This window comes from Aethalodelphis obliquidens, unplaced genomic scaffold (assembly GCF_003676395.1).
Source record: "Aethalodelphis obliquidens isolate GAN/ISIS:26980383/991018 unplaced genomic scaffold, ASM367639v1 scaffold2, whole genome shotgun sequence".
Lineage (NCBI taxonomy): Eukaryota > Metazoa > Chordata > Mammalia > Artiodactyla > Delphinidae > Aethalodelphis > Aethalodelphis obliquidens.
Genome location: NW_020837946.1, coordinates 93,647,028 through 93,662,151, shown reverse-complemented (window position 1 = coordinate 93,662,151; position 15,124 = coordinate 93,647,028). Strand labels below are relative to the sequence as shown.

The 15,124-nt window shown below is 36.0% G+C and overlaps 1 protein-coding gene across 3 annotated transcripts in view; it reads left to right on the top strand.

The window, feature by feature from the left end:
- Positions 1-15,124, top strand: part of RAB3GAP1 (RAB3 GTPase activating protein catalytic subunit 1) — a 150,608-nt gene that overhangs the window by 87,939 nt on the left and 47,545 nt on the right. For all 3 annotated transcript variants that reach the window (XR_003438314.1, XM_027132338.1, XM_027132345.1), the window contains 4 exons: positions 1,310-1,482; positions 2,723-2,777; positions 3,595-3,966; positions 13,224-13,361. Coding sequence is in view for 2 of the 3 variants with exons in the window: in XM_027132338.1 (XP_026988139.1) it covers positions 1,310-1,482; positions 2,723-2,777; positions 3,595-3,966; positions 13,224-13,361 (738 nt within the window). In the remaining variant the exon portion in view is untranslated. The remainder of the gene's footprint in view (positions 1-1,309; positions 1,483-2,722; positions 2,778-3,594; positions 3,967-13,223; positions 13,362-15,124) is intronic.

The following is a 15,124-nucleotide window of genomic DNA, read 5'->3' as shown; positions in this document are numbered from 1 at the left end:
CAGCCTTTCTCTAGTTGTGGCGAGCGGGGACTACTTTTCGTTGCAGTGTGCGGGCTTCTCATTGGGATGGCTTGTCTTGTTGCAGAGCACAGGCTCTAGGTGTGTGGGCTTCTGTAGTTGTGGCACGTGGGCTCAGTAGTTGTGGCTCACAGTCTCTAGAGCGCAGGCCCAGTAGCTGTGGCTCATGGGCTTAGTTGCTCTGCAGCACATGGGATCTTCCGGGACTAGGACTTGAACCGCTGTCCCCTGTATTGGCAGGCGGATTCTTAACCACTGCACCACCAGGGGAGCCCTAAAATATTTTAAATGCATTGAATTTCTAGGGGTTTTGCTATATTTCTAGCAACTGTCATGAAATCTAGTTCACAACAGTGACTACTGTAAACAGTTTTATAGCTCTACATCTGTCATTTAAGCTTTCTTTTCTCAATTTATCAAAGACTTGGATGAGGAAAACGTGAACATTTTCTAGCACTCACTATAAAGCTTTCTCTGTTTTGAAATAGGGATCTTTTTATTTTAAAAATCACCTTAGTAAAACTTGAGTGAAGATGATATCATGGCCTTCATTCAGAGAATGCCCTACTACAGAATATTGGCATAGATATATATTTTGGGTAGAAGAACTTTTCTGGAAACAGTGAAAAAAATAACAAATATATTGTGCATGGTTATAGGATTGCCTTCATTTTACACTTTTCATAAATCATCAAATTTTGCAGCAGATTCTTCTTTGTATTTCAAAACTGGACAGAGAGTGGAAAATTCTTTAATGAAGTAACATGTAAAATGAAGTAGAATTTTCATGTTTTCCTCTTTCAAGTCTTTGATAAATTGAAAAATGAGAGTTTAAATGACAGGTGTGCAGATATATCAAATTGTTAACAATAGTTATTTTGGGGAAGTGATTTCATGAACTGAGGAGGAAAAGTAGGCTTTACATTTTCAGTTTATACAGTTCTGATTTTATGTTTTTGATTTTGACAAGTGGGTACTCATTTGTAATTAAAAGATTTTTATAACAACACATGAAATTTGGAATATATCTTAAAGATTCCACAGAAGAAATTGAAGGCTATAACTTTAGGCTCACTAAACTATAGCTTCACTTTTTGATACTTACAGAGATCTTGAAAACATGGAGCTGCCTAAGAACAATTTAGGCAATAATGTATTAGACATATGATAAAAGCAGGTTTGGTAGGATAGATTAATTTCAGTATTAAAATCTCTACCTACACAGTTTTTGATTATACATGTAAATATGTTGTTAACAAGTTTTGCTTTGTTTCTGTTTTGTTAAATTTAGAATCTCTACAATCAGTTCAAATCTGCACCATCTGATAGTTTAACATACAAATTGGCTTTGTGTCTTTGTATGATCAATTTCTACCATGGAGGACTGAAAGGAGTGGCACATCTCTGGCAGGAGTTTGTTCTTGAAATGCGTTTCAGATGGGAGAACAACTTTCTGATTCCAGGGTAATAATTTCAGTTTCCAGCTTTAGAGATAGGATTTTTGTTTGTTCGCAAATTGACTTTTGACCCATTAATTCTCCTCTTCTAGGAAATCTGCCCTAAGAAAGTGGTAAGAAACTTAGGACACGATTTCTGTTCAGAGGTATTCACTGCAGCAAATTTATAATAGGAAAAAAAAGTTAAACAACCTAAATATCAAACATTAAAGAATGGTTAAATAAATCATGATGTGTCTCTATAATGGAAAGTTTTTTTCCCAAGAATCTCTAATAACATGGAAAGTGGTCACAATATTTGTAGTAAAGTAGAATATAGTGTTATGTATACAGAGTGCTTTCAACTATGCTTTCAATTATGCTGATAGAGAATACTGAAAATATATAGAATATATATAGAAATATGTATAGAAAAATAATTGGAAAGAAATACAACCAGATGTTAACAGTAGTTTTCCCAGGTGTGAATTATGTTTTTATTTTGCTCTTTATACATTTGTGTGTACATTTGTGTTCTAAATCTTCTGTCATGAACATACATTTTTATAGTTGGAGGGAAAAAAACATCTTATAGTTCATAAGTTCAGGTATTAGACATTACCTATAATTTTTGGGTATAATTTATATTGACATTTCATTTAAAGAGTTTAGTTAGCATATATGTTGGTACTGCATAGGTTACTGCCCATTTACCTGTGCTACTGAAACTAAGGGAGGAGAGTCATGATATAAGTAATATAAAGTGGTATTTGATCCAAAAATGTTTACTCTTGGGTCATTTGCCAGCCTCTGCTTAGCTGGATTCTCTCTTGGCTGATTACTGGGAACCTAGTGATTTAGCCTAGGGGCAGTCCAGGCTCCCTTTAGCAAAAGGGAGGTGGAGATCAATGGAATTTATATTGAGAATCCACCATGATTGAGAAATGAATATATAATATAATCTCTTTTGTAAGGCATGAAATACTACATGCTAGCTACTTCCTAGGGTGAATTTCTAGGCTTTAAATTTTTTTCAAGTTTCTGTTAGCTTGAGAGCTATCACTAGTTTGCTGTTACTGTTGGTGAATTATGGACTAGGGGGATAAAATAAATTTTGATCTTTTAATTTTATTTGGTCCATCTCAGTTGCCTTATCTATAGAAACCTAGTTTTGATTTATCAATGTGGCTAAAATATAAAAAAAGTATAAAATATGAATATCTGAAGCAATTTTACTAAGCTGTTTTTCCCATTACTTTATTTGATAGATTAGCAAGTGGACCCCCAGATCTAAGATGTTGTTTACTGCATCAGAAACTACAGGTAAAGATTTCCCAGTGACAGTATATAAATGTGGTCTTGGTTCAATCGGAGCTTATTCTGATATTAAATGTGATAATGGATTATAGGCTATTCTCATTGTGGTGCTGTAGGTTACTTAAGTCATTGTCATTCACAACAAGGTCCAGGGAAAGGGTGGAGAATGAAAATAAAATATTCAAGTAGTGGATAGATTTTTATTTTACTGTAACTGTCACTGACGGAACGGCTATTTCCTCAGTCCTTGTCCTCCCCGAGGAAAAACTTCAGTCGAGAGACATAGAGCAGTTTTAAGCAGCAGAAGTTTTATAAAGCGGAAGTACACTCCTGAGAAAGGATGAGAGCGGGCTGTCTGGAAACCAGAAGCCATCCTGCAGTGGGGATAGGGTTGGTTTTCAGGCAGAAAGTCCCTTCGTGTGTCATTTGACTGACAAGTTGATTGACAGCTTTAGGTTACGTAACTTTTCTCCTTGTGTGCAGGCGCTTAACGCATAAGCACCCAAGTGAAGCCTATGGGCGTGTGGGGAAAACTGTAGTGCTCATTTATTACAAATACGGCAAAATGAGCCCTGGGTTACTTTGAATCACCTTTTAGGTCTTGGTGCTCCTGCGCCAACCTATGCTGGTGGGTTTTATCTAGGTTGGTTGTAATAAGGCTGGAAACTTAGCAGTCCTTGACCACAAAAGGGAGGATCTCTGGGCATGTTCTGATCACCGGTGTCCAGGTTGGGGAGAGAAGGATGACCCTGTCCAGAATGGGGCAGGGACCTGCTTATGTCTGACTAACTGCCTGACAATTCAAATATGAATGTTTTTTCAGATGTTAAATTGTTGTATTGAACGAAAGAAGGCACGTGATGAGGGGAGAAAGACAAGTCCTTCAGATAATGTAACTAATACATATTCAGGGGATGCTGGAAAATCTGGAGACCAGCTGGGGCCAGACAATCTAAAAGATATGGATAAGGAAAAGGGAGAGGTGGGAAAATCATGGGATTCTTGGAGTGACAGCGAGGAAGAATTTTTTGAATGCCTAAGTGATACTGAAGAACTTAAGGGAAATGGACAAGAGAGTGGCAAGAAAGGAGGACCTAAGGAGATGGCAAGTTTAAAGCCAGAAGGACGACTCCATCAGCATGGGAAACTTAATCTGCTACATAATGGAGAACCTCTATATATTCCAGTGACCCAGGTAGGACATGGACTGGTTCTTTAAGTTTTATTTTTTGTTGGTTATATAACTTCATCCTAGTAAGAAATAATTGCTTTGGGTAGAGGCAATTCTTTAAACAGTTCTATGTTCAGAGATCTATAAATTTGACTTTTGGGGCTTTTAGGTCTACTATTTGTACAACTGAGAAATGTTTTGAAGTTTCAGTAGATAGTAGCTCATCATGTATAAGGTGATCTATTAGTTCATCTTAAACTTAGTGGTGGGTACTCAGATGTTTAAAAAAACAAAATCCAAAAATATTGGAAGAACAAAAGTAAAAATTCTTTAATTATATAATTAGTTTTTATCTGTTCTAATATGCAGTTTGAATCCATTTATACCATTAGGAAGTAGAATAGCAACAACTCAAAACCTAAGGAAGAGCAATAGTTTTTGTTGGGTTTTTTTGCATAGGTAATAAGTGAATACATTTTATTGTGAAAAACTCAACCTAGAAAAAGTAAAAGCCACCACCCACTAATTCCAATTCTAATCTGTAGAAGTAACCACTATTATTGGTTTGGGTTATAATTTCTTACACCTGTTTCTATGCTTAGATGTATGTATGTGTATGCATATGATACATAGTTTTGTGGATTTTTAAAAATGTGTGCATTGGTGTGTGGTTTTTTAACTTAATGTGTCTTGAAGATCTCTTCATGTTATTACATGTGGATCTACTTCATCTCTTTAACTGCTGTGTAATATTCCATGGCATGGAAGAGTGATAAGCTTATTGAACCATTACCCTCTTAATGTACAATGTTATTTGCAGCTTATTGCTATTACAGTGCTACAGTAATGTAGCAGATTCTTGTAGTTTTTCATATATTATCTGTTCACATATGAGTGTTTCTCTAAGGAAGAAATGAGAAATGGAATTTCTAGAAAATCATATATATAAGCTATAAAATTCCTCTTCAAAAGGGCTGCACCTATTTTATACCCTGTCATTGATGAATATAGGAGTAAGGGAATAACATTCTCTCCCCAACTTCCCTTTTACACTTTCTTCCTCCATAAATATGTATTGAGTGTCTAATATATGCCAACCACTGTCCTAGGCCTTAGGATTTTAGTAGCAAACTATATAGTAAGGTTCTTGCACTCACGTTACTTGTATTCATATTTAATTTAATTTTTTTAATTGACATTACCAGTCAAAAAAATTTTTGCCAATACGATGGGCAAAAGTGGTATCTCAGTGTTCTAGATTGTAGTTCCCTGATTTTTGATGAACCTAAGTATCTTTTAATATGTTTATGCCATCCTTTCCTGTGAATTGCATTCCATTTTTCTTTTAGGTTGCTGTCCTATTCTTATTGATTTATATGAGTCCTTCATATATTAGATATAAATCCTCTGTTATATACATTGTGTATGTTTTCTCCTAGTTATTTTTAAAACATTTGTTTACTTATCTATTGAGTTAATTATAACTAAATAAAGTGCACAAATCTTAAGTGTACAGCTTGGTGAGTTTTTTCATATTTAAAAACCCATGTAAAACTAATAGAATGTTATATGTCAATTATATCTCAATAAAAAAATTAACTCAGAAAAATAAAAAATATAAAAATAAAAACTCATGTAACTACCACCCATATCAAGATATAGAAAATTCTCAATATCCTAGAACAGCAATAATCAGTAGAACTTTCTGTGAAGATGGACACGTATATTTTCTGTGTTCTCTAGTACTATAGCCATTATCTGTATGTAGCTATTGAGTGCTTGAAATGTGGCTAGTGCAACTAAGGAACTGAATTTTTAATTTAATCTTTTAAAATTTAAATAGGCAGATGTATTGAGTACTCCCCTCCAGGTAATTCTGTTTTCTAACTTAGCATAGGTTAGTTTTGTCAATTTTTGGATATCATAAATGTAATCATACTTTGCTTGCTCTTTTGTATATGAATGGAATTATGTACTCTTGTGTTGTGCTTTTTTATTTAACAACCGTCTGTGAGATTCATCTATGTCATTATATGAATCAGTATTTATGCATATTGTATTACTTTATAGTATTCTGTTATATGAATGTGCCACTCAATTCTTATATTGCTTATCCATTCACCTGCTGATGCAATTTGAGTTGTTTACAGTTTGAGCTATTATAAACAAATGAAAATTCTTATGTGTCTTTTGGTGAACATACTCATTTTCTTTTGGATATATTCTTTTTTTTTTTTTTTTAATTTTATTTATTTATTTATTTTTGCTGTGTTGGGTCTTCGTTTCTGTGTGCGGGCTTTCTCTAGTTGCGGGGGCCATTCTTTATCGCGGTGCGGAGGCCTCTCACTATCGCGGCCTCTCTAGTTGCGGAGCACAGGCTCCAAACGCGCAGGCTCAGTAGTTGTGGCTCATGGGCCTAGTTGCTCCGCAGCATGTGGGATCTTCCCAGACCAGGGCTCGAACCCGTGTCCCCTGCATTAGCAGGCAGATTCTCAACCACTGCGCCACCAGGGAAGCCCTGGATATATTCTTAAGAGTAGAATTGTTGGGCCCTGTGGTAGCAATATGTTTGAGCTTTAGTAGATATTGCTAAACAGTCTCCCAAAGTGGTTGAACTAATTTACATTCCCTCCAACAATGCATAATAATTGTGGTTTATTCCACATAATCTCTTACATTTGGTGTGTCAGGGGTCCCAACACCACTCCCAGGTTTGGTGATTTGCTTGGAGGACTCACAGGACTCAGTATATAGTCATGCTCACAGCTGTAACTTAATAGAGCAAAGGGACACAAAGTGAAAGGAAATGGCACATGGGACAAAGTTCAGAGGATATCAAGCACAAGCTTCCAAGAGTCTCCTCGCAGTAGTCACACAAGATGCACTTAACTCCACAACTGATCGTGACCACATGTGAAATGTTATCTACTAGGGAAACTTGTCAGAGGCTCAGTGCTCAGGGTTTTTTTTTTACTGGGGCCTGGTCACAAAGCACCCTCTGCCTAGCATGTGCCAAAATTCCAGACTCCCAGAAGGAAAGCAGGTATTCAGCATAAACCATATTGTTTGCACAAAGAGTTTACACATAGTGAACCATTTTTATCAGTTTGGAGTGTGGTGCGACTCTGCCAGGATCCAGGTTCCCAGAAGCCAGCTGAGGGCCAACTTTGCAAACAGGCCTTTCTGAAGATAATAGTCTAAGGCCTGCTATGTTAACTCTTCTCTGCACACTTGATAATTTCAATCATTTTAATTTTTGCCTTTCTGAGGGGTATGTAGTAGTATCTCATGTTTTCACATTTCCCTGATGAATAATGACACTGAACACATTTTCATATATTTATTGCCCACTTGGATATTTTCTTGGTCAAGTGCCTGTTCAAGACCTTTACCTATTTTTTCAAAATTAGTCGTCTTTTTCCCTATTGCTTTGTAGGAATTCTTCATATATTCTGGATATGAGTTCTGAGGTATATATATCTGTATCTGTCTGTCTGTCTATCTATAACAAATAATTTCTCCTAGTTGGTGGCTTGCCTGTTCACTTTCTTAATGATGCCTTTTGTTGAATAGGCATTTTTAATTTTAATAAGGTCTGATCTACCAATATTTTTCTTATGTGGATACTGCTTTTGTCTCCTGTTAAGAAATTAACTACCCCAAGGTCCTGGAGATACTCTCTTGTGTTTTCTTCTGGAAGCTTTATGGTTTTACCTATCACATTTATGTTTTTGATCCACCTCAAATTGACTGTTTGGTGTGTGGAAGAGATTAAGATTCTCTTTTTTCTGTAAGGGTGTACAGTTGTGTTCCAACACCATTATTCAGAAGACCTGCCTTTTCCCACGGAGTGGCAGTGACATCTTTGTTGTAAATCAAGTGATTGTATGTGTGTTGGTCTCTTTCTGGACTATTTATTCTGTTAGTCTCTTTGTTTATCCTTGTGCCAGTAATGTACTGTCCTTATTACTATAGTTTTATAAAAATCTTTCTATCTTGTAGTTTAAATCTTCTAACTTTGTTCTTCAAGATTATCTTGACTCTTCTTTTCCTTTTTATGTAAATTTGGGAAACTGTTTGTCAGTTTCCACACATAAAATAATCCTGCTGGGATTTTAATTCATATTGTATCAAATTAGATTTAGAATTAGCATTGCATTGCATTGGAGAGAATTGATATCTTAACAATATTGAGTCTCGTGACCATGAAATGTCTTTCATTTTATTGAATGTTCCCTTTACTTTCCCTTATCAGTGTTTTTTAGTTTTTAATGTAGAGGTTTTGCATATCTTTTATTAAATTTATGTCAAAATATAATATTTGTAATTTTTCAAATATTGTAAATGGTATTTTTAAATTTCATTTAAAAACATTTTCCCTGATATGTAGAAATAGTTTATTATTGTATATTGACCTTGAATCTAACAACCTTATTACATTCACTTATTGTTTCTAGTATATTTGGAGTTTTCTATACACACAGTCATGTTATCTGTTAATAGACAATTTGAATTTTGATTTTCTGGCCTGTACATTTTTTAATTCTTCTTCATTTCCTATTGTACTGGCTAGGACCTCAGGTACAGTGTTGAACAGTGGACATCCTCCTCTTGTTCCCAGTCTCAGAAGGAAAGCATGTGATAATCTTTGAGTGTATCTGGTGTAGGTATCATTTATCATATGAAGGAAATTTTCTCCTATCCCTAGTTTCTGAGAGTTTTTTTCATGATCAGGTATTGTATTTTATTAAATGTTTGTCTTGCATATTGAGGTAATCATAAGATAATTGTGAGTTCTAAATGAAATAGTGAGTTTTAAATATGATAAGTGAATGATACCATGTCTAGTCCAAAATAAGTACTCAATTTTTGGCTATTCTTTTTTTTTTAAAATTGGAGTAAAATTGCTTTACAATGTTGTGTTAGTTTCTGCTGTACAATGAAGTGAATCAGCTATATGTATACCTATATCCCCTCCCTCTTGGACCTCCCTCCCACCCCTCAACCCATCCCACCCATCTAGGCCATCACAGAGCACCAAGCTGAGCTCCCTGTGCTGTACACCAGGTTCCCACTAGCTAGCTATTTTACACATGGTAGTGTATATATGTCAAACCTAGTCTCCCAATTTTGTCCCACCCTCCCCTTCCCCCCAACCCCCCCGCCGTGTCCACATGGCTGTTCTCTACATCTACGAATAGGTTCATCTGTACTGTTTTTCTAGATTCCACATATATGCGTTAATATATGGTATTTCTGGCTTACTTCACTCTGTATGACAGACTCTAGGCTATTATTCTTTTTTTTTTTAGGCTATTATTCTTTTGAGGACTTTTTCTTATATAAGACCTAAGAGGCTAGTATCGCTTCTCAGGCTGCAAGGATTGACTTAAAGGTTTTTTAACCAGTTTTCATATTTTGAGATGGGTTGATCAGTTGTAATAATTGTGCAGTGGGATGTTGGGATGATTGCTTGATAATTTTAAACATGGATTCTCTTTTTTTCCCATGCTTACATTGTTTCTTTGCCAGGTGGCTGTCATTTATGACATTAGTTTTGTTTGTTTGACAGGCCTTATCTTTTTGCTTCTTTATATTATTTTAAAAGTAATTATATTTTAGATACTTCATCACTAACTGTTAGTACTAGGACAGACTATTCTAATGCTAGAAACCAAGTGTATATTTTTTCAAATTTTGTTGGAGTGCATGCAGTTGGTATTGAGGTCTTGTAGCATAGACTGGGATGTTGGAATCTAGCGGAGCTAGATTTGTAGCCTGGCACCACCCTTATTTTTAGCTAGTATTGCTAGTAGAGGCTATGTTTCCTTTCTGAGCCTTGTTTTTCTCTCTTAAAAAAAAGTTTGCATTTTCTAGAATTTTATATAAATTTTATGTAATTACAGTATGGTTTTTGTGTGTGTGAATTCTTTTAGCATAATTATTTTGAGATTCATATATGTGGTTGTGTGTATCAGTAGTTCATTCATTTTTATTGCTTAGTAGTGTTCCTCAGCATGGATATAGCACAGTTCATCTATTCACTTTTTGATAGACTTTCCAAAAATGGGCATAAGGAAGCTTTTTATCTTGATTGTAGTGACTGCTTCATGGGTATGTAGTTAACAAATGTACCCTTTAAATTACTGTATGTTGATTATACTTCAAAAAATACTGTTTAAAAATTTGTCATATGATCAGTGGTTGACAAGAAGAAAAAAATGAAAGTATTTCTGTCTTGTTCTAATGTATCTTCAGTTTGAAAACCCTGCCTATTTATTTATTTAATAAACAAATATTAAATACTTTAAAAGCCAATAATAGTTTGTATTACTTTGGGTTGTTCAGGGTTAAATTACACATCATATTTAAAGATAATTGGCATGTAAGTGTTCAGTGAAGTTTAATATTTTATGTGCTTTCTTTTTCCAAGTTTTAATTAACAGTACTCCCTATTTTTAATGAACTTGTTGCATATATGTTGGTTTGATTGGGTTAATGAAGAATCAGAGGAAGTTGTTCTGGAAGCTCAAGCTTTATTTTTCTTCAGAATGCTATGTCTTCCTCATTTATTTCAGATGGTTTAGTTTCCACATTCAAATTTGTAATCCAAGTCTGGAATAATTTAAACTTACTTTTCTCTCAACATGCATCTTATGTATTTAGAAATTAATTTTTGTCTTACCTTTAGGTAAATCGGGGCAAATTTTTAATCTGTTTTACTTTCTTCAAAGTTAATCTTACTTGAATTATAACCATTGTATATGTACGTATAGAAAATGTTTGGAATTCAAAATGATCCCAGTTGAAACCATTATAATTTCAGACTTTAGAAATTAGCTTAAAATGTGCTGTTAATCCATTGCCATTTCACCAAAAAGAAAAAGTAAATAATAAGACTGTATATAGGTCCTACTTCTAAGAATTTAAATATACTCCCTTATTCCTTTCATGTAGACTTATGGCTAGGAAAGGCTTAAAAATTTTTCTCAGCATTTTAGAACAGGGGCTAGAAGAGAAATTTGTAGAGAATCTGTTAAAGCAGGAGTTCTTAGGTAGTGGATTAGATCCAAACTAATAGTTCTCAAAGCCAGCGTTAGATAGATGTCCTAGATTCTCCCTTCAGTTTGCCACTTGAGAGTTTGCCACTTCGATGATGTTGGGCAAGATGCTGTCTCTGCATTCGGTTTCACCACATATAAAATGCACTGATGACTTCTCAGTGATTAGCGATGAGATCATGTGTATGAGAAAGCTTTGGGCATATTCAGAAATGGTACATATAAGAATGTGTGGCCCTCATGCTCTTTGCTGCTTGTATTCCTCTTGATCAAGTTTTTCACTTACAGTTGGCCAGAGTTCCCAGGTGGGAGGGGTAGTCAGTATCCTTTCAGTATCTCCTCCCTTCCCTCAGGAGGCTAAAGGACAATGAAAAGGAGTTCCTTTTTAATGGAAATAATGAGGGCCTCTGCTCCTGAGTATACTGCTTCATTGGAGATTCATGTTATTTTTGAATCTGAGGAATTTTGATATCATAGGGAAAGTAGAGTAAAAAACTTAAAATACAGCCTAAGTATTTTGTCTCTAATTGCAAGTGTTTATTGAGCTTGTGCCAGGATCTATTCTTCACAACAGTGAGTCACATAAAGCTGGAGTAATTGCCCAAGGTTATACAGCTGGGATTCAAATACAGGCATGTTGTTTCTAGAGCCCAAACTCTTAACCGGTCTGTCATACTGTCTTACCAATTATTATTCAACCCCAAGTATCAGGGTGAGACTTTGAAAGTGATGCATGTTCATTGTAGAGAAAGCAAAACAAAAGCTCGTATTTCCATAATCCAGAGATAAACTGTTAAAGTAGTTCCTCCCCATTTTTTCCTATATCAAACCATTTCCGTTATTGTACATTCAGATTCTTTCCAGTTTTCACACTGTTATAGATAATACTACAGTGATATTTCTAGAAGTGGAATTCTTGGGTCAGAGGGCATGATCATAAATGCTTGCCATGTATTGATTTCCAGATTGTTGTCTGGGAAGATTTATATTCTCTCCAGCACTGTTTGTAAGTGCCCTTGTAGGTTTGTTTCAAAAATGAGAATGATATAAGAAAAAAGTTACTTTCTTTTGTTTGTTGCTGTGTTTTGAATGCCATACCTTTACCATGCTTCTACTTTATTTCTGACAGATATCTGCAAAAATTATTTATCTCTGTGGAAGTGGTTCTCAACTGGGGAGTGTGTTTTGCCTCCCAGGGGTATTTGGCAAGGTCTGGAAACATTTTTGATTGTCATGAGGTGGAGTGGTACTACAGGCAGTAGTGGGCAGAGGCCAGAGATATGCTGCTAAACATCCTACAATGCATAGAACAGGCACCACGACAGTATCCAGTCTAAACTGTCAGTAGTACTGAGGCTAAGAAAACTTGCTTTTATAGTAAGCTCCTGAAATCTAGAAGGAATCTATTTATTGACAAGACACTTACTTCTGCTAGGTCTTATCCTATTTAGGAATAAAGGAGTTCATGTTTTTCTGGCTTTAACAACAAAGCAGGCAAGATTTGTTTGGTTAGTCTCTGGGTTGTTGAGTTCTTCATATTTCAAATATAAAATCTAATGGAATCAATTCTCAGAGAACTTTCCTAAGCCCCCCTGAACAGTTTTGAAATGTTTTCTGTCTCTCTCTTAATGATTCTACAGTTGTATTTTCCTTTAGATTTGCCTTAGCTGCTGTTTTATTTGGGGTTACCATTAAAATATATAATGTCTCTGATTCCCCAAAGTAAAAAACAACTTCTTGTGGGAATTGGTAATTTGAATGTGTTTGGAACATAAACTCAAAGCTACTCCTCCAACATAAAATATAGTTATTTGGGGTTCAATTCTTTTCAGTTTTCTTCTCTTACTAGGTATAATAAAAACCTTGTTGCAATTAATAATGGCATTCATAAAAATATCTTAGGACTTCATTTCTTTATCATTAATAGGCAGGAAGATGTTCAGTGCATCCAGTTCCTCTCTTAGCTATGGTCAAGGAAACATGAAAATCTTATCTGTTGGCTGGCGGGGCGGGGTGGGGGGCAGTGCACTGACAGTCATACTTATTCTTCTTGTTACTTTTTCATGTAGGTTCCAGAAAACTTGCAAATTTCTCTGAATTCTTTAAATACATATCTTGTGACTGCTATAGCTGAAATAATTGTTGTCTTTGTTCTATTTTTATAGTTCTGCTTTCTCTAAAAAAAGCTATTCACGAACTTTGTCCTTTTGTGCTTCGCAGGAACCAGCACCTATGACAGAAGATCTGCTAGAAGAGCAGTCGGAGGTTCTAGCTAAATTGGGTACATCGGCAGAAGGGGCTCACCTCCGAGCACGCATGCAGAGTGCCTGTCTGCTCTCAGATATGGAGTCTTTTAAGGTGGGTCACGTTATCAGAGCTCGGGAGTCTATTTTGAGCTATTCTGGGATGAAGCTGTGAAAGTCACTCTGTAAAGTGGTGTAAAGGCCTGCATGTCTTTTTTTTTTATTAAGTGTTTAAATTTCATTCGTAGTTACAACACCCTACCTCCATCCCCTAAAGGTCATAGTCAAACTTGCTTCTTGAGTTTAAAAAAGAAAAGAACAATCTTTTTTAAAAAAATGATTCTATATTTTTAAAATAAATTTATTTTATTTATTTTTGGCTGCATTGGTTGGGTCTTCGTTGCTACACGTGGGCTTTCTCTGGTTGCTGTGAGCGGGGGCTACTCTTTGATGTGGTGCATGGGCTTCTCATTGCGGTGGCTTCTCTTGTGGCAGAGCACGGGCTCTAGGCATGTGGGCTTTAGTAGTTGTGGCGTGCGGGCTCTAGAGTGCAGGCTCAGTAGTTGTGGTGCCCGGGCTTAGTTGCTCTGCAGCATGTGGGATCTTCCCAGACCAGGGCTCAAACCCGTGTCCCCTGCATTGGCAGGCGGATTCTTAACCACTGCATCACCAGGGAAGTCTGAAAAGAATAATCTTTGAATAATGGTTGGAAGTTGAGAACTGAATCATTTCTGTATGAGGATTGGGAAGTTTTCTTCCTTTAGGTATGTTCAGTCAATTTAATGCAAGGTTTTTAGAAATCCTTAGGATTTAACATAGGCTGCTTCATTCAGCAAACCTTTGGTTACCTGCTTTGTGACAGACACTGTGATTAGGTAATTAAGAAGTACAATGTTTATCCTCAGTTACAGTCTATTGAGGTTGTGGGAGGAGATATGTAAATAATTACTGTGTGATGAGTTCTCTTAGGAGAGCAAGGTCAAAAAGGTGACTGACTGTACTGAGTGGAGGTCATGGAAAATTTTTCAGAAGCATCACAGTTTAGGATGAATAGGCATTTGCTACCTGGAGAAGAATATTTTAGGCTTAGATACAGGCCTGTATCTAGAACACAAAGGATTCAGAGAATGGTTACACTTAGCTTATTAATTTAAAAACCAAGTGATGAAGAAAGTCTTTCTGGATCATTTATTTTTGAAAGCAGAGGCAAATCCATGTACATTAAAAAAAAAAAAATGGGTAGCTCAGTGGGCCACAGGGCTTCCTTTTCCTATTATTGATACTCTGAACTGTCTCCCATGCCCAGACTTTCTTCCTTAACCTACTGCTACCTGTGATGGCCTCCATTTTTTCATTCCACAGCTCCTACTCAGTCCTGTTTTTGTGCTAGGTAGGCCAGCCTGAGTTTGATATTTCAACATAAACACCCCGTGAAAACCTATGCTACTTTCATCTTCCCTGCTAGCAGAGAGTGACAATAAAAGGGAGTCTTTTTATTCCCTGCTTGTTTCCCCCATCTTTCCTAAAAGAAGAAATCTTCAGTAAACCTCTCAAGAGCTGCATGTTTTCCATAGAGATTAGAAAGATACAGAAAATCTTTGAGTTCTATTCCGCTGTGAGGCAAGAAAAAGAGATGTGTTTTAAGGCAGATAGTTGGTACAGTGGATAAAGAGAAGCCAATTGGCTCTCAGGGTATGTGTTAAATCAAAAAGTTAGAGGAGGGAATTGGCTTAGGGTGTGTGTGCACAGTAGGAAGTACTGGCCTCCATAGCAGCTATTTTTCTTACCTGACCTTTAGCTGCCTTCATATTCATCTGTCCCTCTTCTACTGCAGTGTCCTTGTAGAAGCATGTACAGGAGGAAATTCCAAATTGGAGC